Here is a 25,323-nt window from a genome sequence, read left to right on the forward strand (position 1 = left end):
GCTAGTCGAACCAAAACATTATCAATGTTTAGGTGTTATCTTTAATTCTTTGAAATTCTATATTTGATATTAACATCTTGAAGAAAAAATGTAAAAGCTAATTACAGGATTATTGTTTTCAATAGTTAAAATGAATTGTATCATCATCTGAACTTCAAGTTCAAACTGATATCACTTATAAAGCAAACAAAGATACAAATGAGGAGATGATATCGATGAACATTAGCGAGGCACCCTCTTCCTAGTAAGAATTTCCTGTTCTTTTAGTCGATGCTGGAACCTTGCAAGGCGTGATTGAAGGCTGACAAGACTTGCTGCTTTCCGGGAGAGCACAAAACTTAATTGTGTCACGTAATTATCTATTAAGCTGCCTGGTTGATCAACTTCTGCCAACAGTTTCATTTCCTTCAACCCACAAAGTTTTTAAGATAAGCAAATTTACGAAACAAGAAAATCATGTAAATATTAAACTGTCAACTAGAGAAGTTTGTGGATTTATCTGCATCTAAAAATCAAGTAATAATTTTTCCCAATGTTAACTCTGTTAACAAATCAGGTTCAAGTTGAGGGTTATTGGAGGACTTAACAAAGGATGAAAACGTCACAAGTTATAGCACAGGGAAATAAAAAAAAAGGTATACTAAACAGATAATTCTCAATTCCATTTATCTTTCACCTGGGAGAACGTTTTGACTACAATTAAATAAAAACATGTAATCCTCAGATGAAATCAACGAAATCTAGGATTAAAAAGGTACCTAATTTAATTAAACAAGTTAACACCACTGGGGTACCTAGCAACTATTACTTCATTGCTTATATCTCAAGTAAGATGGCATTTCCAACAGCAGCTGAAGCTGTGAGATTTCACCCAAAATCCAATAAAACTTCCCAATCATAAGCAAATATGATCCCTGAAGGATGGATTCAAAGAACTACAGAAATGAGTGATGTAATCTACCTCATAGTCCTATGTTAAATAATGGGTAAAATGGCTATTTGGTCACTCTAGTCACTAGTAACTTGCAAGTGAGTCACCAAGTTAAAAAAACTCTCAATCACATCATGAACTTGTAATTAACTTGCAATCACATCACTGAAGTTCAGAATACTTGCACCGCCGTTAAAAATGTGTTGACATTTAACTGAGACCGTTAAATTGTGTAGCATGATCTTTAAATTTTCAAATTCATCACTGAACTATGTGTTAATTTTCGATTAGGTCACTTACTGGGAAAAAAATTGAATTTTGAAAATATAACATTTTAGAAAAAACTAAAAAATTTAAAGTATAAATTAAATGGTTATGCAAATTTAAATTTAATATACATATATGTGATTAAGTTAAAAAAGTCAAAAAAATTGAAAATGGGATATGTTTATAATTTATATTATAAATAGGATAAATTTGTAAATGGGTTTTTAAAATGAGACTTATTAATAAAAAAAACCTTAAATTTAATATATTTTAAAACCAAATTTAGTTGATAATCTAATTGAAAATTGAGATAAAGTTAATGATCTAATTGAAAATTGAGATAAAGTTAACGACCTAATTGAAAATTGAGATGAACTTGAGAGTATGCCACGTCATTTTTCCGTTAGGGAATTTAACGGAACTAACGACAATGATGAATTTGTAAGTTTTAAAATACTTCATGATTTGACTGAAAGTTTGCAAGTTACTACGGACTACAGTGACCAAATAGCCATTTTACCCGTTAAATAATTATATCTCACACTTGCTAGAAATCGGGGAGCTTGTTTGCTTATAAGCACTAGGTTCAACCTTGAGTCAATTGCATAAGGGAGATAAATAATCTGGGTATGTACTTAAATATCATGTCCTTGTAGAACCAGTATTAATAAGTAATACCACACAGATGTATGGTGTAGAAATTACTGGGGAACTAAAATTAATATTATCCAACAAATGCAACCTGAAAATAACACAAACCGCATCTTTAGAAGCTACAATAACAAGAATTACTTACTTCGCGAACTATCTCCATTGTATCTTCAATTTCTTTTCTGTGGGCGGCTATTAGTGCTTCTTCCTCCTAGATATTTCAAGCAGAATTATAACTAAAAAATCAATATTTATTTAAAAAAACAAGATAATTATTGGGTGAACATCGCAACATAACGACCAACCTCAAGTATATCATTAATACTCCCATCCATCAGAGATTCAGGTTGTTTGGAAACCATATTGTCTTTGTCAGAAGTACCAGGGTTTTGCGCCTTGAAAGTTGTGGACTGATTAGACATTGTGGTATCTTTCTTTAGCCAATTCCCTACCTTTTCAGATTTTTCATCCCTGTAAGCTTTTCTCCGCGGTGGTGATACCTTCTGCACCTTTTCCTCATTGTCAACTGAGTGCTGGGGATATGATGCTGCGGGCACCTTGTTACTTGTTGAACCACCAAAGGTATTTCTTACATCAATCTTCTCCTTATCCATATTGGCAGAAATCATTCCAGCCTCTTCCCGAATGTTTGAGGAGTTATTTGAAGGAAAGCTAGCAGACTGTTTATCTAGATCAGTAGTAGAATGGTAAGACAAATTTCCTTTCTCTACAACTCTTCTATTTGTATCTGTCGATTTAATATCTCGATTTTGCTCATTAACATCATCAGCATCAATTTGAGAAGGTGCGGGAATTACTGTTGTAGATTCCTTGTTAGTGAGTTGCGATGATGAACTTGAGACCTGATCTTTTTTTGGATTTCCACTTTTTGATAGACTTTTAACCCTGTGTATTATGGAGATGGTCTTTAAAATGAATGGTATATGGATAAGAAAATTAGCAATGCTGCAATGATGTTCAGGCATATTCTCAGTAATAGATATACCTATCTGCATATCTCAGAGTATTGAGAGTGTGCTCGCATGATCCAGCATTTGGAGATATGCAAGAGATCATGACAGTCCTAGAGTTCCCGACAAATGAGTCGCGAAGGACCTCTGTGAGTTTACTTCCACGAAATGGAATATGTATCTGGTCATTATCAAGTGCACGAATGCACTCCTTCAGAGCCAAAAGACTCTTGTTAATTTCAGCTCCTTCAATCCTACAATACAAGAACAAAGTAACAACCTAAGAATTACAACTAACTCTGTGCATTGACGAACAAAATTGGATCACTCATACAGATGAATGAAGCGTCAGAGCAGTAATCAATTGACCATGTCAGTTAGGCACAATAAACTTAAAAGGCAGACTGCACCAAACAGATGAAACGGCAGGGACAAGATGACAAAGAGTGATGTTAGACATATCAATCGATTCAATCCTAGAAACTTAATCATTCCAACTTCATGTAATGTGGAGAAACATTAACATAATTGCACAAACATATGCTATTAGTAAGACTTGATCCCCAAGGCTTCCAAAAAGGCTTGAAAATGACTGTACCTACCTCATACCGTCATACGGAGTAGTGTAAACTCTTATCTATATCAAGGTACAATCTAAGGCTTCACTGCTTAAATGATCAACAAAAAGACAAATGATATGTATCTTAAAACTATTTTCTCAGCAAAAGTTTGCTCAAAAACAGGCACTATAAAAGTAGGAAATCCCCAAAAAGAATTTCTCATCATTGAGGAGTGCAATTCTACAGATCAAAATGCAACAATGACATATGTCTGAATATGTGGAAATGTTTACCGTGTTTGTCGGTCATTATCAGTTGTGTCAGCACCTCTTTCACTACCAGCAAGATCTATAAATGAGATCTTTCCCACAACCTTCCCAACCTTGGGCTCATTTCCAGCATTGTTGCGCCTTGAGTCTTTGACCTCACTGTGCTTTTTAACAACAAGTTGCAATATCGCATGTGATCTGGAGGACTCCTCATTGGCTCCAGTTGAGCCTGTACTTCTGGTTGCATTCCCCCTTTCAATGTATTCTTTAACAATTTGTACATCTAAAACTTCAAATTCTTGCAGTCCAACGATACAAACTTGTTGTCGACCATCTTCTCTCATACAAAGTTTCCTGCATAAGATTAAAAGGGTTAGGTGAAAACAAGCACCAACGGGCCTTGCAAATTAGGTAAAAGCACAAGTTCAGTCATTTCTACAGGTAAATGTAACGTCAGAACATAAAAACCCGGACAAGATGATAAGGTATCAAAAGAGAAGTGCTGCACCAAGAGGAAGATGCAAGAGGAAATATAAAGAGAAAAAATGTACATATACAAAAAGGTACATCGTGAAATTATTTTAAGGATACTCGAAGAAGTTGTACATAAATGAAGAACTGAGCGGGGAAACAAAATCCATGCAAGAACATAGGCAAATCGAAGTAGTTGGGGTACTGAATCTTTAGTCGTGTTAATGTTTTTATAGTGCCTCCCATAATCAAATTAGCTTCTAAACATCTATTCTTTCTATTTGCACTACATAACCAATAACCTTATATGCGAGAGGAGTGCAAGTCAAATGACTTGCATTCTATCTAATAATATACATTACTTGTTTTAAGCACATCTTTCATTTATTACTCTTACTGTTTGTTTTTCATGAGATTATTGTGGTTAATCCATTTGTTGTCAAACACGGCTCAGTTGCAATAACCCAAACTATTTCTAAATAAGATGCTATATTCAGTTGGGAGTTGTTTGTGGAAACAAATGACAGAACATAAAAACCCGGACTCTTCATTTTACCTTCGAGTACCCGTGTCGGACACTCGACACTAGGACATGGACACTCGGACTCGGACACTTATTTTAGGCCAAAAACATATATATTTTTCATAATGTCGCCGAGTCCGATACTTGGACACGTGTCCGTGTCGGACACTTAAGCCGAGTCCGAGTAACATAGGAAAATACTTTATGCCTTCTATAATGAAACCTCACATATCATACTTTTGGTTGTTTTGTGCACTTCTTCCGATTATTACTCTTAATTTTGTTATTTATTTGTTATGTGATCCTTGTGGTCTACTAAATTGTTTCCAAACAGGATTCAGTGGCACTATACCTAGATTAGTATTAGTAAGATATTTTTTTAGTTGAGAGTTGTTTGGGCCCAGACAGATGATTACTTTACTACGCCTAGAATATTGACATCCAGAGAGGGTAAAAGTTATGAAAGTGCATTAGCATGCTTCAAAATCAAAATAATTACAAAGATAGGATGAATACTTTCTATCGCTTAGAAGGTCAAAGAGCTTTCCGCCGTATATCTCAAAGTAACTAAGCCACAATTTGAATCCCTGACTACGGTATGGTGGCTGATGCAATATTCTAACCAGGCCTTCTGCAGCTCGTAAAGGCAAAGGTTGCATTGTGTACGTCTTGCCACTACCTGCAACCAAATAGATAAATAATGATTACTTTTTAAGTGCAAGTTTTGTTCATGTCAGGACAGCAATGACGACCGAAAACTAAAAAATATATATAATATAACATATCAAACAAGAATAAACATTAATTCGAATATAAAAAAAGCTATTTGCCCTTGGCCCTAGCAATAAATGTAACAGGGTGTTTCAGACAAGTAGAAACTCAGACCTCAGGAATCAGGATTGTACAGAAGAACTTTAACCGTGGCTATTACAAAATCCATTAACTAGGCTTTCTTGTTCCATCATATAGGATAAACAGTGAAATTTTAAAATACTAAAGCCAACTAGAACAAAAAAACAATATCAAATTAAATATATAGTATTAATCATTTACTTCTGATCACGAAGTTTGACCAAAAGTTTGTCTATACATCTACCAAAAATAACCAAATTGAAAATTTGTTCTTACTAACAAAATCTAAACACATCAAGTTAAAATATTCAACATCACCTAGCAAGCATTAACAAATTCCATTGCTTCTTTACCACAAATTCATTTTTAATTTAATATATTACACTGATCCACTCTAAAAATTTTTGCAAGCAGCCTTAATTAGTTAAAACAAACAACCTACATCATCTCCCTCCCTCCCTCTCTCTCTCTCTCACACACACACGCACACAATATGTGAGGATGAAAAGGGTGAAGAGAGGTCATCAAAGAGAAAGGGTGAAGAGAAAAAGGTCAATATTTTCTAAGAAAAAATTGTGCTGAGATACAAATTGCACACTTTCCAACCTTACAAAAAGACGAGAAAACAGATTAACTCATTCTAATTGGGATTACACAACCTTTGAACTTCCAGCAGCATTGGGCAAAAACAAAAAACTTAAAGCAGAAATAATGCCTGAAACATAACCGATTTCAAACTTCAGACTGAGAAGACCATGATCAGAGAAAAAACATTCTGGACAGATAACAGTTCAGTCATTCCTTGAAAAACTATATAACTGATTCCTTTCTGAATGAACGTCTCTTTCTATTTTTTCTCTGATTTTCTTCTTCCACGATTTTAATATATGTATAAGGAATTCACTGATTTGCTACTGCTATGCTAAATAAGGATAGTACTGTGTTAAAAGAAGTCAAATCATGCTTTAATTTTAATTTGGAAACAAAACATATAGCCACAGCCAATGTTTATGCATACCTGTCTGACCATAAGCAAAACAGGTTGCTTTAGTTCTCTGGAATATGGTTGGAATGATTGGCTCAACCGTAGCACGGTACACCTGTTAGAAATGCATGTGCAGTCAATTTAGAATGCATTATATTAAGGCAATTGAAATTTTCATACTAATATAAAACACACTAAACTCAAAGGCAAACAATCTGAACATTAAATAAAATGACATGATATCAGTTTAAAGACATCAGCATTTTAGACCAAATGACTAAAATGTCAATATCTAGTGGAGAGTTTCCACTGATATATTGAAAATATGGAAGTGCTGCTACCTCATCATTGGTTACTTGTTCATCTAAAACAGCATCAAAGCAGAATTCATGCTTCTCAACATAAGCAGTCAAATCCACCTTACACAATAAAAAAAAGAGAAAGAAGTATAGGTTAGTTCACCCCCTGTATATATAATAATTTTTAAATCACTTAAACAAGGTCCCAAATCAAATTCAGCCGGAGACATCAACAAGTGTATTAGTGAAATTTGAGATGTGTATGAAAGACCTTGAGCTTGGTTTCGTGAACCGTTAATGCATTATCCTCCACAGTCACAATGTCCTCCTCCTTACGAGATACTTCCTTCTTATTTAGAGGTCTTTTTCGCACCTGAGCAAAAAAATGATGTAAAACCATAAACAGTCAAAAGAAAACACAGCAAAAACAAAAAAAACAATAAACTTTTTAAAATAGAAACATATGAATCTAATAAACAGTCAACTAAAACAATCTAAAAAAAATCATAAATTGAATTTGTCAAAGGGATGAATGATGATCGATGCCAGTGTGGAAGTAATTAATAATTATGACTACGTACTTTATTACTTCAATTTTATTAGCAACAAAAAACTCATTAACAAATTCAAAATCTGGTTGCAAGATCTTCACTAATTCCAGGAGCAAATAAGTGTAAAAATATAAATATACAAGAAAATGTATAAAAACGGTTATCAGTCATCAAGAAGCAAAGACAGGTCACTGGTGGCATATTCACATGCATCTTTCATCAAAAAAGTTAAATGACTGACATGAATGAGTTAGGTCCTACGTTCTGTCGAGAAAAGATCATCAATTAGTCAGATACTCAGATTGGATTAATATAGCAGCCTTTTATGCTTAGTAGGCTTTTTGGTCGACTACTTCACTCCCCTCAACTACAAACAATACACTATTATGAGAATTTGGCTTTGAGCCTCATTTTTAGCAACAGTATCCACGCAGATGACTAGCTACTATGCTTCAGGATGGATTTAGTGGCTATCTCCAAATGTAGTTGACCCTTTCTCAGATAGACCTATCAATCATTGCTTAGCCTTGTTCAATCTGCTTACTGGCAAGTAAGGAAGACCGTATAAGATTTGCTACTCTCCATAAGAACAAATCGTATTAACGCATTTTCTTGGTACCATCAGTTTGGTTGTGGACCATAATTAACATAGGGAAAACTATTCGCATCTGCTTCCAGTCTTCCACCATTACCTGTTTATTTGTTTCCTTCCACCCCTCCACTTAGATAGTAGTGATCTTAATGTTTGTTTAAAAACGCAGCAACTCAACCACAATCCTCAATTATATTTTTGGTGATAATTCAGAGCTTCCTAGAGCTCACCTTTGATCATTTTACCCTGTGACGCTATAATACTACCAGGACCACTTAGATAGTAATGGACATATTTAGTTGTAATATAATTAACATTTAATTAGCAAATCCGATTGGTAGTGCCCATGGGTATACTCTACAAAAATTAATCTTCAAGCAACCTATACATAACCATGGGTTCTGGTATGGACTATGCGGTACATAGCTATAGTGGGGTGTTGAACCAGTATTGACTGCCACTTCTCCCAAAAAAGAAGATTTGCAATTACTTTGATCAACTAGTGTAGTATCTATGGTTTTATGCATTTATTACATTATAATCTCTCTTTACCTAGATTTACAAATACAAGAGAAACTTTCATAGGCAAAAGAACAAAAGTATCGTTCAATATTGCATATTAGCTTCATAGTTCATTGTAAACTACTGAATATCCGATGTGGACCATCTAAAAACTGCAATTTCAAGATATTTGCAATAAATGCATACAGACAGAGACAGAGACGAGAAAATACACATACCACAACTTTAATTTTAGCCACATTATTTTCCCTTGCACTGTTTTCCTTCACATTTGTAGGTAATACAACTAATGCATCTCCATCAGTTTGCCCTCTTTGTTGTTTGCTGGTAAACACCTCAAGATCACTGTCAAAAGCTTCACTGACAACAGGCATAAAAGGTGATTGCTCAAATGGTTCTGTCATTACATGCTGAAACCAAAAGGTAACTGTCACAACACTAAAAAGAGACTAAAAATTACAAATGCTTAGGTTCTATGCAAATAACTCATTTTTAATCGACAAAATGACAAATAGTAACACACGTCAGATAGAAGCTCCGTGTCATCCATAGAATGAAGATCTAAAAGACCAGCTCCAAAATCCCCTCTGAACTCAGGAGAATGAAAGCCATCCATTGCAGAAACCCCACCAGAACTTTGTGCAGGCGGAGTATATGGCTCTGAATTATAGTCCCCATTGAGATTGAGGTTTCTCATTAGTTTAAAAAGCCTTTGCTTCTCTTCAGCAGATTGTGCTCCATAACCCTAAAAAAGGTATTATAAAAACACCCCAATAATCACAGGCTGATAATTCCACACATTTATTAAAATTAAAAACGTTAATGACTGTTATTGCCATACCAAATCTTATTATTTATAAATGAAATGTTAAAAAAAACTCTAAATCACGATCCACAAATATAAAGCATAGCAGATAATGAAACAATAGGCACAAATCTTATAAACCCTTGCAAATATCTTGGCACATTCCACCAAAGACATAAAGGTAATTCAATGACTCAACTATAATATATAAAAGAAAAAATTCAGTTGTACCTGCATGAGCATATTGCGATGATCATTTGCGGCAGACGTAGCCAAGGGTGAGGCCAGATGCTGCAACCCTGCGGACTGCAGCCACCGTGCCATGACAGCATCTCCAGCATCACTCGCAGAACCTGCATTATGCAGTGATCCGCCGGTGGTGCTGGGCTGCTCATACATTGCAGTTGCTGCAGTGTTGGTCTGCTGCATCTGGCCACCCATGTGGCGCTGTGATCGGCGTTGAGGAGCCAATTTTCCTAATTTACTCGAACAACGCTTCAAATGACCAAACAAAACAAAGTCAATCAATATTACACATCAAAACACTAATCCAAATATGCTTACACAAACATACAATTACTCGAAACGTACTTGATTACTGCTTCAACAAACCAAATAAAAAATGAAATTAATCTAATATAAAAAAGCATTCAACAATAATACAGCAAATACCTTAATCTATCTTTCTATCCAAATACATATGTATGTCTGAAACTAAGTAAATTACGCAGAAATAGGTAATAGATAAATCCAAAGAAACACGAGAATCGAATTCCAATACAAATCATACTAATTCATATTCATCAATTGGTGATTGTAATATTGAATTGCATATATGTAACTGTAGCCCTAAGAATTTCAATTTTATGTTACAATAATCACAACAAAATTGCATTATTCTGCCACGTCATATCCCTATACATACATAATATGTGTAAGAACAAATAGAAACAAACAAAAAACAGATTATGAAATTAAATTTACGAGAGAGGGAGAGAGAGAGAGAGGGAGGGAGGGAGAGAGAGAGGGAGAGAGGGAGAGGGGGGGGAGGGAGAGAGAGAGGGGGGGAGAGAGAGAGAGAGAGAGAGAGAGAGAGAGATATTACGAGATTGTGGAAATGATATTGAGATTTGAATCGGAGAGGGATGAAAAGAAGAAATTAACCCCAATTGTGTAGGGGAGAGGAGAGTAATGGTGGTGGTGTTTGGTGATGAATTGGGATCTCAAATTTTGGATTTAGGAGGGAGGATAATTAATTAAGACGCGACGAAATGAAATGAAATGGAGAAGAAGAGTGTAATTTACACTTCCTGATGCGTGTTAATAAACAACGTAACCTTTCAATTTTCATACATGCTCTTTCAAATAAAAAAATTACAATCAACTTTTATATATAGCGGCAAGAGTAAAGTTCTACAGACTCCACCTTTTAATTGGAGTTCTCGGAGTCCATCTATATTCTGCAAATAAAATATCTTCTAAAACATGTTATCTTGCAAAACATGTTTTACAAATATCATTATTTGAATAAAATCATGCAAATCGCATATATTTACAAGTACAATATGTACGTTCTGCAACATGAACATTTATGTTCTGCAAACTAAGTATATTTTCTAGAATAATATATTTTGCAATGTTCTACTTGTAAAATCTATGCAATCTGCAAGATTTTCAATAAAATTGTGATATTTGTAGAATATCATTCGAAAAATAATACGTTCTGCCACAATTTAAGCTATATTTTACTTGCAGAACATATATGGATTCCAAAGACTCCAATGAAATAGTGAACTTCATAGTGGCAAATTGTGAAATAAATAAAAAGTATTAACCGTTGATAAGAATTGAAAAATGGATGGCAGGGTGTGATAGGTATGTTATAATCTTTTGTTAATTGAGAATGAATATTAAATAATTATTCAAAAATTTAGAGTATTTATTCAAAATTTAGAGTATTTGTTTTTGCGAATAGGCTTAATAGTATAAAGATGTGAATGTAGTCGCAGATAACGTCACTCTCTTCGTGATTAATTGTTTTAAACAAGTTTTATTTTTTCGTTAAAGTTTTGCGAACATATAATTTATCAACCTGTTTGGGATCGAAAGTTTTATACGGGTATGATAACTCCTGGTGGCGGGGCTGCTCCTTCGCCGGCGTCCTGGATCCTTCGCCGCTGTGGAGGTGTAGCTGCGGTGGGGTTCCTACAAAACAACACCGGAAGGGGGGTTGGAGTCCCGCGGCGCCTCCGGCCTGAGAGTAAGAACTAGATTTTTGGGAAGATGGAGATGAATATGGATGTAAGGTTGTTGTGTGTGTGTATGAGTGTGTAAGAATGATTAACCCAAAACCTCACTTTCTTGGGCTATTTATAGCCTAAGGGTAGGGTTTTGGGGTTGGTACCTTTGAATCGTAGCCATTGGTTTTGGGAGCGGAGGACACCTGACGGGAGTGGATGCTTAACACGTGTCAGCGCGGGACTGGTCGAGGAATGTTCTGAGGATCCTCTGACACGTGCCCTGATTATTCCCATGATTGATGTGTGACAGTTGTCCCCGTCACGTGTTTGGGCCAACGTCTCACGTGTTGGGGTTTATCAAGGTTCTGCTTGCGGGACTGAGCTAGTCAGGAGTGGTAGTGTGCGGGACTACTCCTTCCAGGAGCTGTGTTGAGTTAGGAGCCTAGGAGTAGGCCTCCCAGGAGCTGTATGGAGTTAGGAGCTTAAGAGTAGGCGTTCCAGGAGCTGTATGGAGTTAGGAGTTTAGGAGTAGGCCTACCAGGAGTCATATATACTATCAGGGTACACATTCAAAAAAAATATTCTCACTGTTCAAATTACATGTCCACTTTGGATAAAAAAAATTGTTTCAAAATAGTTGTTTACTCCAACTTTCGGTGTAGGTTTATGATTTCAAAATCAACCATATTCCCCGTATCTCAAACTTTTATCTTTAAGATTAATTAGATATCACATATTTTAATGTAAATAATAAAACTTTTTTTTTTATCAATTTTTACTTTTCTGTATAATTTTTTAAAAGCGGACATATAAATTGAAACGGAGGTAGCAACCGTAATAATATGTACTATCATTGTTTCAAAACTGGAAGACATAATTATTTGTAGGTGTTCCATCACAGAGTTGTAGCAAAATTGTCCTAAACATAGTGTTTATGGAAAGATTAATTAACAAAAGCAGCTCTAATTTTATGGCAAAGCACAAGCAAAAATCTCTCAGCATGTCTGCTCCTTTTTCCCACATGATTTTAGATGATCATGAGCTTTACAAGTATACTATATGGACATTGATGTATGTTAAAAAATTCATGTGGGGATACATCTTGTTGGTAGATCTCAATGTTAAAGTTACAAACTTCAAATTTGTGGCCAGACTCATTATGTCCACTATGGTTGAAAATAAATTAAAGGGGTTTGCTTTAACTTGAAGCAAATGTGAGGTTGAGATCCAACAAACAATTAATTAAGCTCTAAATTCTAATTTTTGAATTAAAGGTTCATTATTTCCTTGACCTGTGATGTGCTTTTTAAAAGGTTGGTTATAATGATAGTACAATATTCTTAAAGTTGTTTACTAGGTAGGTTAATAAGTTGATTTGATTTACGGAAATTTTTTATTTTCAAAACTGAATAATCTTAAGATCGACTTTTTTATTTTCAAAACTGAATACCATGAAAAGACGAAATTACTCTTACATTATTTTTCTTTCTTTGTTGTTTTATTATTGAGGGGGTTTTACCTTTTTCATATTTTGATTGCTTTCGAAATTAGAAATATGCTCCGGAAATAGTATTTCCCTTGATTAATCTTTTTAAGAATTAAGGTTAACTTTTCAGGGTTTATTTCATTTGATTAATTATCTAGTGAAATTGAATTTTTATAAGAACTTACATTTTAAAAAATCCAGCATTAGCAAATAAAGTTGTGTGATTTAGGACTAAAGTTATACGTTTGATCTTATTAGCTATGTGTTTACAGCCTTTGTGTGGACAACCATACCAAACTCTTAGCTGTTCAACTCAAAACATAAGATATGTGCAGTGTACTCTCTGCACATATTAGACAATGGACATGCACAAGGTCAACAACAATTCTACTCCGAAACATATTTTTCTTTTGAACTAGGCGAATGTGGAATTTTTCACCAATGTTCTGCTATTTAGTTTCCACTTTCCAGTTTTCCGATTTCGGCAATTAGGTTTATACGTTTTCTCATTGTGTTTTGATTAGAATAATTGTTCCGAACTCTATCCCTTTCACCAGTATGGTAAACATTTGAAAGGAATATATCGCTTGCGCCCAGAAAGAGTTGTGAAAACTCGACTAATCACCAGGATACTTTAACCAACAAAGCCACCGGTATACAACATCCTCAAGTGAGTTGTGGAAACACAATCAACAATAACAGATATCTTGATCAACAAAGCCATGCATATGAAATGAGATCAATTTATACACCACCATCAAATCCTCCGTCAAATATTAACCAAAAGACCTCTTCACAAATCTCTAAGAGCAAACTCGCACTAGCACATCTTATCCAGAATGCTTCCAGTGCTAGTTAGCCAAACAACATAATCTATAATATTACCAACACTTATAAAGTCTCTAACACCCTTACATAACTCCTCATACCAAAAAAAAAAGAAATTATATTCTTTTCAACAAGTTGTACTAGGAGTAGAGGCAGCTGTAGCTGGTATTACAGCACATTACTCCAAGGCAAGATAGCATTATACGGTGGGAAGAAAGAGAAGAAATTGAACGAAACAACCCAAAACTGCCACTTCATTAAAATCAGGTAAAAGTCGTGGATTAATCCAAAAAGGACTGAATATTGGAAGAGTTCTAAAGCCCGAGTTCGAGGCAGTACAAAATTTTGAAGCCAAATCATAAAAACATAACAATAACTAAAAGTACAACAAGAACACCACCAATAATAGAGCTAGAACTTTTTCTAGCACTTAATCTCCTTCAACCCATGGCCAAAGTATAAAAAGGTTGGATCAGCTGAACCATCCTTGTAATAAGCAAACACCAAGCTGCCGTCATCATGCATACTCTCTCCAACAAAACTGCAGTAACAAAGGGATCAGCAAGTTGCATCAAAGATCAATTTAAGAACATGCAATGGAAATGAGATAAATCTATAGTTACACAACACCAGAAGCTAAGGAGAGAGTTATATTTAGCTTACAATTGGAGGTCCTTAATCTTCCCGAGCAGATATTTGGTTGCCCCTTCTATACCCTTCTTGAATTCCTCTTGCTTATCGGCCTCCAACTTGGGTGTCAAAGTTTTAATGTACTTCTTGATGAAACCAACAAATTGCTTCTTGTCAAAAGGAGGTTGCTCCTACAGTTAAAAGATATTCATGTCAACCTGCAAGTTACATTTATTTCTAGATTGAAAAAATGTGAGTACTCTGAAATTTAACTCACCTGGAGTCTAAAAGTGTCTACAATATCAACCACCTTCTGAGCTTGATCATCAACACCCTCATCTTCACCCCCACCCTCAGCAGAAGGGTTTGCACCAATGTTCACATCAACTGCTCCTTGCACAACCCACTACAATATTCAAGTAACATGCTACCAATCAGTATTCAGACATTAAAAACATAAAAACAAGACGATCTTATCTTCTACATGAGAGTAATAAAAAGCTAACCTTTCCCTCAACTTCCCACAGGCACCCGTTCTCAATTTCCTTGTACGGGAACGAATCTGAAAGAAGCTCATCGCCTGAAAGGATAAAAATTTGTTACAAAACACCTCATAAATCTAACAAGCTTTATAAGAAACTATCTACGATAACAACAAATATCCACAATATATTTTACAAACAAAATAATAAATATGTGATCTATGATCACCCACATATCATGCTTACAAACAAAATCTGATATAAATACAATTTTCATGTTTTAAAGTTATAAGTGGTTATCATTATTATGGCAAATTATAATTTTATAGATTTGATGTGGTTGTCTATATAAAAGTAAAATAGAGTGATGATGTATTGGAGAGAACTAAGAAAACTTATAATGAAAACAGGTATTCAACAATGAAGTGAGATAGAGTGATGTATTGAGTGATGTATTGGAGAGAACTTAAGAATATGTATTGGAGGCATTAGGTATTTAACAAATCCTAATTATAGATTTCATAATTGAAAAATCAATTATAAACTATAATAATTTATGAGATGCCTTTTTCAAATTTATGAATCTATATATAAATAAATATAACTAACTAGTTTGATAAAAAATTAGAAGGGCTAATACTTGAAAAATTGAAAACAAAACTTTTCCCAATTTTTCTGCTCTCAGAATGTATATGAAAAACTATATCGACTATCGAGTTATGATGGCTAACTAACAATATTGACCTAATCAATACAAGTACATCCTCAAATCAGATCTACACAAGCACCCAATCATGGACAAAATTCAATTGAACCAATATCCGATTCTAATAGATAACAATCAGCTAAACGCAGATCTACACAAATACAATTAAGATCAAATCAAAATCAGTTCAAAACAGCAAATTAACTCCAATCAAATACTTAAACAACTAATCAAACACAAATAAATGAAAACAGTAAAATTCTACCAATATAATTGAGAAAGATAGTTACCAGTAAGTAAATCTTGATAAACCAACATGTTTACTGGCTGCAGGGAGAGAATAACAATGAATCGCAGAGAGAGTTTGTGTTTCCAGAGAGATCTGAATTAGATTGTATTATGTGTTTATATATCTGTGCCCGTGCGTGTGGCGGTGTGTGTTGAGGGTTTGGGGATTGCGATTTCGAGTAGGAAAAGATTAATTGAATTTACCAAAATAGGAAGCTGATTTGTATTTAATTACAATCATATCCTTTCTCAATTACTTTTGTTGTTTTCTCGGTCCGTTTTCCTACTGATTTCTGCGTCGATCCCGGTGTTTAAAAATAGTAGCATAAATCTCGTGCGATACACGGGTTCCCATTAATATTTTAAATTTTATTTATCCAGTTATATTATATTTTTAAAATATCTATATAAATATATAATAATTATAAATTTATAATAAAAATAATAGAATAACATGTGGTCGTAATTTAGTAGAATAAATAGACTATTTCTAGTAGTTTAATAATTTAGTAGTTTAGCAGATATATAACACTATTATTTATATTTTTTAATAATAGGATAATTTGTATTCGTAGTTTAGTAGGACAAGTATACTATATTTAGTAGTTTAATAATTTAGTAGTTTATTAGATATATAACACTATTTATCTATTTTTGTAATAATCAAAATTAGGGAATTATTGTTGAACCAAAACCAAATTAATTCTATTCCGGCTATTATAATATAGAGGAAGCTGATTTGTATTTAATTACAATCATATCCTTTCTCAATTACTTTTGTTGTTTTCTCGGTCCGTTTTCCTACTGATTTCTGCGTCGATCCCGGTGTTTAAAAATATTGGCATTATTCGGTAGAAATACTTTGATTAAACGAATAATTTGTGATTAATTAAAATACCAATTAAATAAATTTAAAAATTTAGAATAATTTTTATTTTTATGTATTAATTTAATAAAGATAGGTATTGATTAATTGAACTGTAAAATCAAATCCGTTGAGTACCCTATAACGATTAATCGATAAAATCGGTGAATTTTAGAAGTATGATCAAGTCCAATTGATTTTCGGCTTGGTATATTTTTTTATTTTAGTAAATCAGGGAAAATTATTATATATGCACATTTTTTATTAATAAGTCATGTAATGTAAATAAAATAAAAATTTAAATAATAAATAAAGATTGTGACTTGGGTATATTCGAAAAAAAATTCTATATTATATAAAAAATTAATATGAGAAATCAGAAAATAAACTGTAAAAAGCTTGAGAGAGTCAATTGTATTAAATTAAATACGATGCACATGCTAAGAATTCGTGTTTGATGAGTTATCAAAATTTTATTGGTGGAGATTTTTGTGCATGTACGGGTCCATCATTTTTAATAAGCTCTCCACCAATAAAATTTTGACAACTTATCAAGTACGGATTCTTAGCATGTGCCCTTGAGCACACACTAGAAAATTCAAATCAAATATTAGTAATTTCTTACTGACTTCGTCAAAGCGATAAATGTGAACATACAATTAACATGGGGCATATGCAATAATGCAAGGCCTCAACAGTTATGCAGTTTTGAGACAAACTTAAACTAAGAGGAAAACATAATGTGAAGCCTACATCGTTGCTTTTTACCTTCCCCGAACACGACTCTAAACTATATATATGAGTATCTTTCATTTGCCGTCAAGTGCCAAATTTAAAATTTGGAGTTAAAACAGACAATCATATTCAAATTCAAATGAAGATGAAACCATAACATATTTGAACACCAAATTAGAAGTTAACAAGGACACACATTAATAACCAGAGATTCTTATAGGGCTCCACATCTTCATCAGTAGCAGTTAGTTAGCCCTTCCATCCCAGTTGTTCACTTTTGATCACGGAGCTAGTATTGCAATCTTTCCCTTTTTGCTTAATGAGTAAAATCGAGACTCAAAGAAAGAATGCATTATCAAGGACCATGTCTGGTGAGAGAACAAGAAAAACAACTGCAAGAAAAATTAATTTCAACAAGCCAAAGCTAACAACTGAACACTGGAGAATCTGCAGTTGGTCCACTGTCTTTGCTTTTCCAGTGTGATGAATCCGATCATTAGAACATATGCACTGGGACAGGTTTCTAGATTGATTCAGCTGCTTTTTTGATGGGGCACACCAAAATGAACATGCACCGCTGAAAAATTGATGGCTTCAATTTTTGAAGTTCCATCAATTCAGCAACCCCAGCTTTGATTTTCAACGGACGTTGCAATGGCCGGCAATAACGGCTATATCTTTGATGCAACAACGGTCCAATATTTATGTGTATATGTTACTTCTTCTGCTTCTTCTGCTTATTACTTGTACCAAATTTTACAATACTCATTTTTCTATCTTCTCGATTTTATTTTTCTTTGAAATTATTATATATTTAAATATTTAATGGGTACTAATTGGCTTCCTTCCGTAGAATTACAATTATGTATTTCGTGGGGGAGAATTTATGGGGGCGAATTCATGAAAATTATGCAAAAAATTGGTGTGACACTCCCGAGAATCCTCATGCCGAACCTCATTCAAAAGTTGCTCTTGATTCACATTGGACACCATTGAAAAGAGCACTAAAAAATGGCATTGTGCGAAGAATCAACCTAGTAGACATAGTGCAAGCGGAACCAATTTGGTGGATGAGGTAAGATTTTTTATTTTTCACAATCATATGTTATATATTATTTGTATGGTAACTTAATATGCATAATTTGTCATTTTATTTAGATAACTCAAGCTCAAGGATTATATTTCAAGGACATGAATAAAACATTTAACAAATGGGATTGTTATGAAGCAGTTGCGGCGCATCCTCAATTTATAGACGTTCCAACCACTTCTCTTCCGTTTCAACGAAACTTTCCAACACAAATGGAATCATCAATTAATTTGAATAGTGATGATTTCGTTGATGAAGAAGGTTTCACGACTCCGGAGTCTAATCGAGAAACTGAAGGTCCTTCTAGTCCGGTTAGACTCATGGGCGTGAAGGCATCAAAGCAAGCCAAAAAGAAAGGAAAATAAGGTATGACAAAAAAATAAGAGATGTCTATAGCTATTTTCAATAATATGCAATGTAACCAAAAACAGCTTCTGGAGGCCAACATCAAAAGAGACGAGGAAACCCTTCAAATGTCGAAGGAGATATTAGAACTTGAAAAATGAAAGGAAGTAAGATAGTCGGACGTCCTTTTCGACCACTATAAGCTCCATCCTACCCACTTGGACAGTTCTTCCATTCCCAGTGCATACAATCGATACTCTCAATCATACTTGGAAATCCTCTTTGTTCGCCTATTGCTAAGAGCCTTCTTAAATCTGCAGGTGTTGGAGCACGAAGGTACTCTTTACCAAAGAGTCCTTCCACTTGCTCACAAAATTTTTTCATGCACCCCAATGTAGTTGATTCTCCCATTCTACATATTTCGGCACATTGATCAGCTGCTGCACCGTAAGCTAGCATTCGTAATGCAACATTCATTTTTTGTTGGGGTAGCAACCCCAATAATCCAACCGCATCCGCTTTTTGATGCCAGTAGGAATCTTGAGTGCAAAGAGCTTTCATGATGCGATTGAAAACATGAGTGCGCATTCTATACCTTCGACGAAAGTCATCTTCACTGAATATTGGACGATCAACGAAGTAATCTTCCATGAGATTTTTTCCCCTCGAGAGCCTTTGTCTTTGATGATTGAGAGATTTGTCACGCCGTGAAACGCGTCCTTGTGGTTCATCTGAAGTGTCGATGAAGTCCATCACTATTGCCGCTTCGGTGACCATGGTATTCATGATTTGAGATACTAAACTGAGAAGATCATGATATTATTTATGAACAATTTTTCTATCTACAAATTTAGATCAAGACACGTGTCATTATGTGATTCAAAGAAAATTTTATCAAAAATTTAAATTTATCCACAATCTTATCAAAAATCTAAAATTATATAACAAACTATTATTGAATATTATTTGTGGGATCATTAAATTATGGAGATGGACTTAAATTTATGATGTAAATTTAAATTATTTATTTAATGAATAGTAATAGATGAATTGATTGAGTTTCACGGGTGCATAAAAATCAACAAAAATAGTTGATTCACCGTAAATAGTAATCAACTCCATCAATTAAATCCATGAATTGATGAATCAATGGAGTTTGTGGGTGCATATACTCTTAGGCTCTTTCAAATTGAGTGCCCGGCAACCGAGAGATAAAGATGGTACAGCAATCTTACACCAAGGGCAAAAACGAATTAATTATTGGCTGAGCATGCACCATCTGCAGTTAACTAACTATCTTGGCACAAAGAAGCCTAATAAAGAAAACCCCAGGAACATGACAAATGCTCGACTCAAAGTACTCTTCGCCATAAATCGTCTCTACATCAGCCTGACAAACAATAATACCTTCACGAGTACTGACATAATTGAAACACAATCCTCTATAACGCAAAGGCTTGCCAGACTTTCCTATTCCCTTTTCGCCTGTACAAAATGCACCGAAATTCTCAGCTGTTTTAGGAGCTAAATAACAATGCGACCAGCTGGTGCCCCGCGGATCTCGAATTCTCAATATCCATGTAAACCTTTGGGTTTGTCATATTCTTTTTACAGTTTCTTTTAGGCTCTTAAGACTAGCAAGAAGACCAAAACTAAATACATAACAAGTCGTACAAGATGACGCTTAAGGTATTGAGAAAAATTTATCTATTTTAAAACCCTGGCATGTCGATCATTTGTCTGCAGATTGTAATGACCTATAAATTTAGTTAAGTTTGACTTGAGAGATGACTCTACCTGGAGTAGACGAGTAGTAGAATAGTGTAAGATTAAATAAAATAGAGATTAGATTACACTAATTCAATACAGCAAAGTTGTTAGGGAAGCAGTCTATGTAAAAATGTCTCCTGAACTACAAGTCAGCTTCTTAAAATGTAAGAATGCCTCTTGCTGTATTTGAGACATGTCGATTTTGGGCGTTTACTTTCCGAATTTTATTTAATTATATTGGACCCAAACTACAATGGAAGTAGAAAGACAGTTTTATTGAACAGGAAACAAAACCACATTAGTACTGAAATGCTAATTTAGTAATTGAAAGACGAAAATAAAATACACATCCAGACAATATTCTAATAAGGTTCGATATCATCTTCATCATTGTCAATGAGCTGGCCGCAATCAACAATGATAGCATCCTTCACTGTGGTAGAACCTTTCTTAAAAATAGCGTTAACCACATCCATGCCATCGATAACTTTTCCAACCGCAACACATCTCCCGTCATATTGGGGAAGCGCACACACGGTAATAAAGAACCTCGAGTTGTGACCTGAACCTGATCCCTGTCCAGAAACACCCATGGACAAAATTCCGGGTTCTGCATGTTTTGTCAGGAAGTTCTCGCACTTAAAGTGTCCGCCATAGATGGACTCTCCATTGCCTTCTGAAAGAATATAACCATCCTCGACGTAGTTGAAACCTAATCTCTTATAGTGCAAAGGCTTGCCAGAGATCTTTCCAATGCCCTTCTCTCCGGTACAGAGTGCGCGAAAATTCTCGGCTGTTATAGGAGTTATGTCTGCGAAGAGCTCAAAAACAACGCGACCAGCTGGTGCACCTGCGATATTAATATCCATGAAAACCTTTGGGTTTGCCATCTTTTTCATTTCAGATATTACGAGACTAGAAAACTAACTGATATTTATAGACAGACTTGTACACAATGAGAAATGTACTGGATTAAATACATTTTGATTTCTAATCAAAATCCTGATTCAGAAAATTAGTAATTTATACAGCAGATTTGGTAGAAATGTAACAAATCAACACCTACACGAACATTTTGCGATTAAATAAATTTTGCGTGTGATGATAAAATATTTATCTGTAAAAAAATGATTCTCTTAAGAAACTAGAACATGAACATTAGCTGGTCTATTCTCTTATGTATTGACTATTAAGAGACGTGCTTGCTTTGTGCTTAAAGTAACATAAACATGTCATTCGTCTTGAAATTCATCATCGTCAAAGAGCTGGCCGCGGTTTCCCGGTATAGTATATCTTAATTCCAATAGAATTAAATAAAATTCGGAAAGTAAACGCCCCAAAGTCTACATGCCTCAAATACAGCAAGAGGCATTCTTACATCATAATTAGTTGACTTTTACATCAGGAGACATTTTTACATATAAGTATCTGACAACATCCCTAATGACTTTGCTGTGTTAAATTAGCATAATCTAATCTACATTTTAATCTTACGACATTCTACTACTCGTCTGCTCCAGGTAGAGTCATCTCTCAAGTCAAACTTAACTAAATTTATAGGTTATTACAATCTGCAGACAAATGATCGACATGCCAGGGTTTTAAAATAGTACATATTTTTCTCAATACCTTAAGCACCATCTTTTGATATTTGTTATATATTTAGTTTTGGTCTTCTTACTAGTCTTAACTTAAGAGCCTAAAAGAAACTGTAGAAAAAATATGACAAACCCATAGGTTTTCATGGATACTGAGATCCGCGGTGCAGCAGCTGCTCTGGCATGAATGTGGTTCGAGCTATTGAGAATATTGAAGGATCTATCAATGATGTGATCATTGTTTCCTGTCAGCTTAGAGTCTACTTTGATGAATGATTTGCGTAATTAATAGAAATCCCATTTTCCGTCAAAAAAAAAAAAAAAAAAGATATACTATACTGTACTTTACCATCTGCAGTTTAGTAATTTATCTTTCAAACAGATTCACTTTGCTCGAAAAACCTGGCTCAGGTACAATTCTCTTGCATATACGACTAAATATAAACAGTCCACCACGATTAACAGGGGTGAGAAACTGAGACACCAGTTATGCAGTTTTAACCGTATATTGTTGAAGACATGAAACAAGCTTAAACCAAGAGAAAAACATGTCGTGGAGCATGCACATTTTGCAGCTTGAAGTTAGCAACATTGTAACCAAGGGGAATGTGTTATTTTATCGCGATAAGATTTTAACGGTAAAAGAGGTCGGAATGACACATAATATGGGATTGACGTTATTTTATCAATTGACGTTTGGATCTAATGGGAATCATTCCCATTCCCATTGCCAACCATTCAATCCAAACACTATAATATGGGATTTAAGTTCCGATTCCTGCTAACTGGCTTCATTAACTACGATCCAAACACCCCCTAAGTCTATGATATGCCGGTTAAATACGTCTAGAAACACTATGTACACAGCATATTCATGATTCAGACTTCTTGGCAAGAAATATGGACAAGAACATAACTTTGACAGAGCCAAATTTATTTGATTTCATGATTAAAAATATTTAATATCGCAGTCTTAGTCGGACCCAAGCTACAACAGATATAGAAAGATGAAAACAAATTACACATCCAGAAAACATTTTAATAAGGTTCGATATCATCTTCATCATTGTCAATGACCTGACCGCAATCAACAACCATAACACTTTTGACAGATCCAGATTCTTTATGAATAGCGTTAACCACATCCATGCCATCAATGACTTTTCCAACAGCACCACATGAGCCGTCAACACGGGGAAGCGCACACACAGTAATGAAGAATCTCGAGCTGTTAGTACGCACTGCATAGTTACCCATGGACAAAATTCCGGCTTCTGCATGTTTTGTCAGGAAGTTCTCACACTTAAAATGTGCACCGTAGATGGACTCTCCATTTCCTTCAAAAAGAATATACTCACTAGCATATTTACCATCAGAACATAATCCCTTATAGTGTAAAGGCTTGCCAGAGATCTTTCCAATGCCTTTCTCCCCGGTACAGAGTGCGCGAAAATTCTCAGCCGTTATAGGAGTTACGTCTGCGAAGAGCTCAAAAACAACGCGACCAGCTGGTGCACCTGCGATTGTAAAATCCATGAAAACCTTTGGGTTTGCCATCTTTTTCTTTTTCAGATACTATAAGACTATGATAACTAACTGATATATACAGGCAGACTTGTACAGTGAGAAATGCACCGGAATAGATCTCTGAATTATTAATTTGATACAGAAAGTTTGTTAGGAATGTAACAAGTCAACACCTACATCATGAACATTTACTACACACGATTTTTATATTTAGAATACAAGATTAAGTTAAATTATCGTGTGAAAGATAAGATATTTATTTGGAAAAGATATATTATCTTAAGAAACTAGAACATGAACATTAGCTGGTCTATTCTCTTATGTACCGACTGTTGAGTATTGAGACATGTTCTTGCTCCGTGCCGATTATAGTTAAATCTCGATAAAATAATACAATAATAATCTCGATAAAAATATATTTTTCGATTACAATAATATGAATATATTTATAAAATAATAAAATTGCTAAAATTATATTTTTTTCTTAATTTTAACCATATTACTCTGCGTGAACATGTTCTTTGCCTTAAAATACTCAATCATTAACTATATTATGTTTTTAGTTATGTAGGAGTACTTACGTGGGAGATGACTGTTGGGTGGATTGGTAAAATGAGTCTCGATATGAAAAATTAAATCAAAATTTTTGGAACTGAGATCCGATCCAAATCATATATTTGATAATGATCCGAAAATCAATTTAAATCGATCCGAAAGTTACCCAGACTGAAATTTTAACCGAAATTTGTGCTATTTTAAAACCCTGGCATGATAGGGTATAAGAGACCCGGCTAGGATTCAACCTGGATCTAAAGGATACCAGGCTCGATCGATGGACCGAGACCCCCCTCTCCCAAAACAATCAAATGGAGAGACCAGGCCCGGACCCATCCCATGACCCGGATCCAGGTCCAACTCGGAGCCCGGACCTAATGCCTACCCAGATCTGGACTCAGACCACCACGAGGGGGGTCCCAGCAAACACACGCACATCCCACACACCCGCCAATCAAGGGTACATGGGCACGTGACAATGACAGCTATCAACAACCAACACACCAGACAAGTACGACGCATGTCAAAAGGCCGTTAGGACACTCTGGAGGTGGTCCTCCCCTGGACACGTGTAAGCAATCCGCCCAAGCCAGGCGTCCTCCGCTCCCAAGATCCAACGGCCCAGATTTAGAGGTAACTACCCCTAAACCCTACATTGGGGCTATATATACCCCCAAGGCTGCAGGGTTTAGGGGTTGGAAAATATTCACTCTTGCACACTCACACTCTCTCATATACTCATAAACACACAGCAGCCATCATATATACATATCCACACACAGTAGCCTCTACATTACATATACATACCTTCATCTTCTTCAAGACCCTGTTCTTATTCTTACACCGGAGGCGCCGTGGGAGCCAAACCCCCCTTCCGGTGTTGTTTTGCAGGCGCCCAACCAGCAGCTACACCTCACCCACACCCAGAA

At 35.0% G+C, this 25,323-nt stretch overlaps 5 protein-coding genes across 5 annotated transcripts; all 5 read right to left on the reverse strand.

Moving 5' to 3' along the window:
- Nucleotides 1-7: 7 nt before the first annotated feature.
- Nucleotides 8-10,577, reverse strand: LOC141677860 (kinesin-like protein KIN-13A). The gene is made up of 13 exons (XM_074483945.1): nt 10,355-10,577; nt 9,481-9,744; nt 8,968-9,189; nt 8,663-8,854; nt 7,051-7,152; nt 6,822-6,899; nt 6,514-6,595; nt 5,160-5,322; nt 3,674-4,003; nt 2,856-3,074; nt 2,155-2,755; nt 1,995-2,060; nt 8-405 (listed from the first exon to the last, which is right to left on the reverse strand). The coding sequence occupies exons 2-13, from the start codon at nt 9,688-9,690 to the stop codon at nt 223-225; spliced, it is 2,448 nt and encodes an 815-aa protein (XP_074340046.1). The 5' UTR covers nt 9,691-9,744; nt 10,355-10,577; the 3' UTR covers nt 8-222.
- A 3,452-nt stretch (nt 10,578-14,029) lies between these two features.
- LOC141677864 (translationally-controlled tumor protein homolog) lies at nt 14,030-16,070 on the reverse strand. Its single transcript, XM_074483960.1, has 5 exons — nt 15,912-16,070; nt 14,940-15,013; nt 14,711-14,839; nt 14,467-14,624; nt 14,030-14,344 (listed from the first exon to the last, which is right to left on the reverse strand). Exons 1-5 carry the CDS (start codon nt 15,937-15,939, stop codon nt 14,227-14,229), a joined length of 507 nt encoding a protein of 168 aa, XP_074340061.1. The 5' UTR covers nt 15,940-16,070; the 3' UTR covers nt 14,030-14,226.
- A 3,084-nt stretch (nt 16,071-19,154) lies between these two features.
- LOC141715944 (uncharacterized) lies at nt 19,155-19,721 on the reverse strand. The gene has a single exon (XM_074518752.1). It carries the CDS (start codon nt 19,719-19,721, stop codon nt 19,155-19,157), a length of 567 nt encoding a protein of 188 aa, XP_074374853.1.
- A 1,330-nt stretch (nt 19,722-21,051) lies between these two features.
- LOC141724120 (peptidyl-prolyl cis-trans isomerase-like) lies at nt 21,052-21,644 on the reverse strand. The gene has a single exon (XM_074526121.1). It carries the CDS (start codon nt 21,611-21,613, stop codon nt 21,077-21,079), a length of 537 nt encoding a protein of 178 aa, XP_074382222.1. The 5' UTR covers nt 21,614-21,644; the 3' UTR covers nt 21,052-21,076.
- A 1,594-nt stretch (nt 21,645-23,238) lies between these two features.
- Nucleotides 23,239-24,104, reverse strand: LOC141724128 (peptidyl-prolyl cis-trans isomerase-like). The gene has a single exon (XM_074526131.1). The coding sequence runs from the start codon at nt 23,867-23,869 to the stop codon at nt 23,351-23,353; it is 519 nt and encodes a 172-aa protein (XP_074382232.1). The 5' UTR covers nt 23,870-24,104; the 3' UTR covers nt 23,239-23,350.
- Between the last annotated feature and the right edge of the window lie 1,219 nt (nt 24,105-25,323).

Source organism: Apium graveolens, chromosome 1, assembly GCF_009905375.1.
Source record: "Apium graveolens cultivar Ventura chromosome 1, ASM990537v1, whole genome shotgun sequence".
Lineage (NCBI taxonomy): Eukaryota > Viridiplantae > Streptophyta > Magnoliopsida > Apiales > Apiaceae > Apium > Apium graveolens.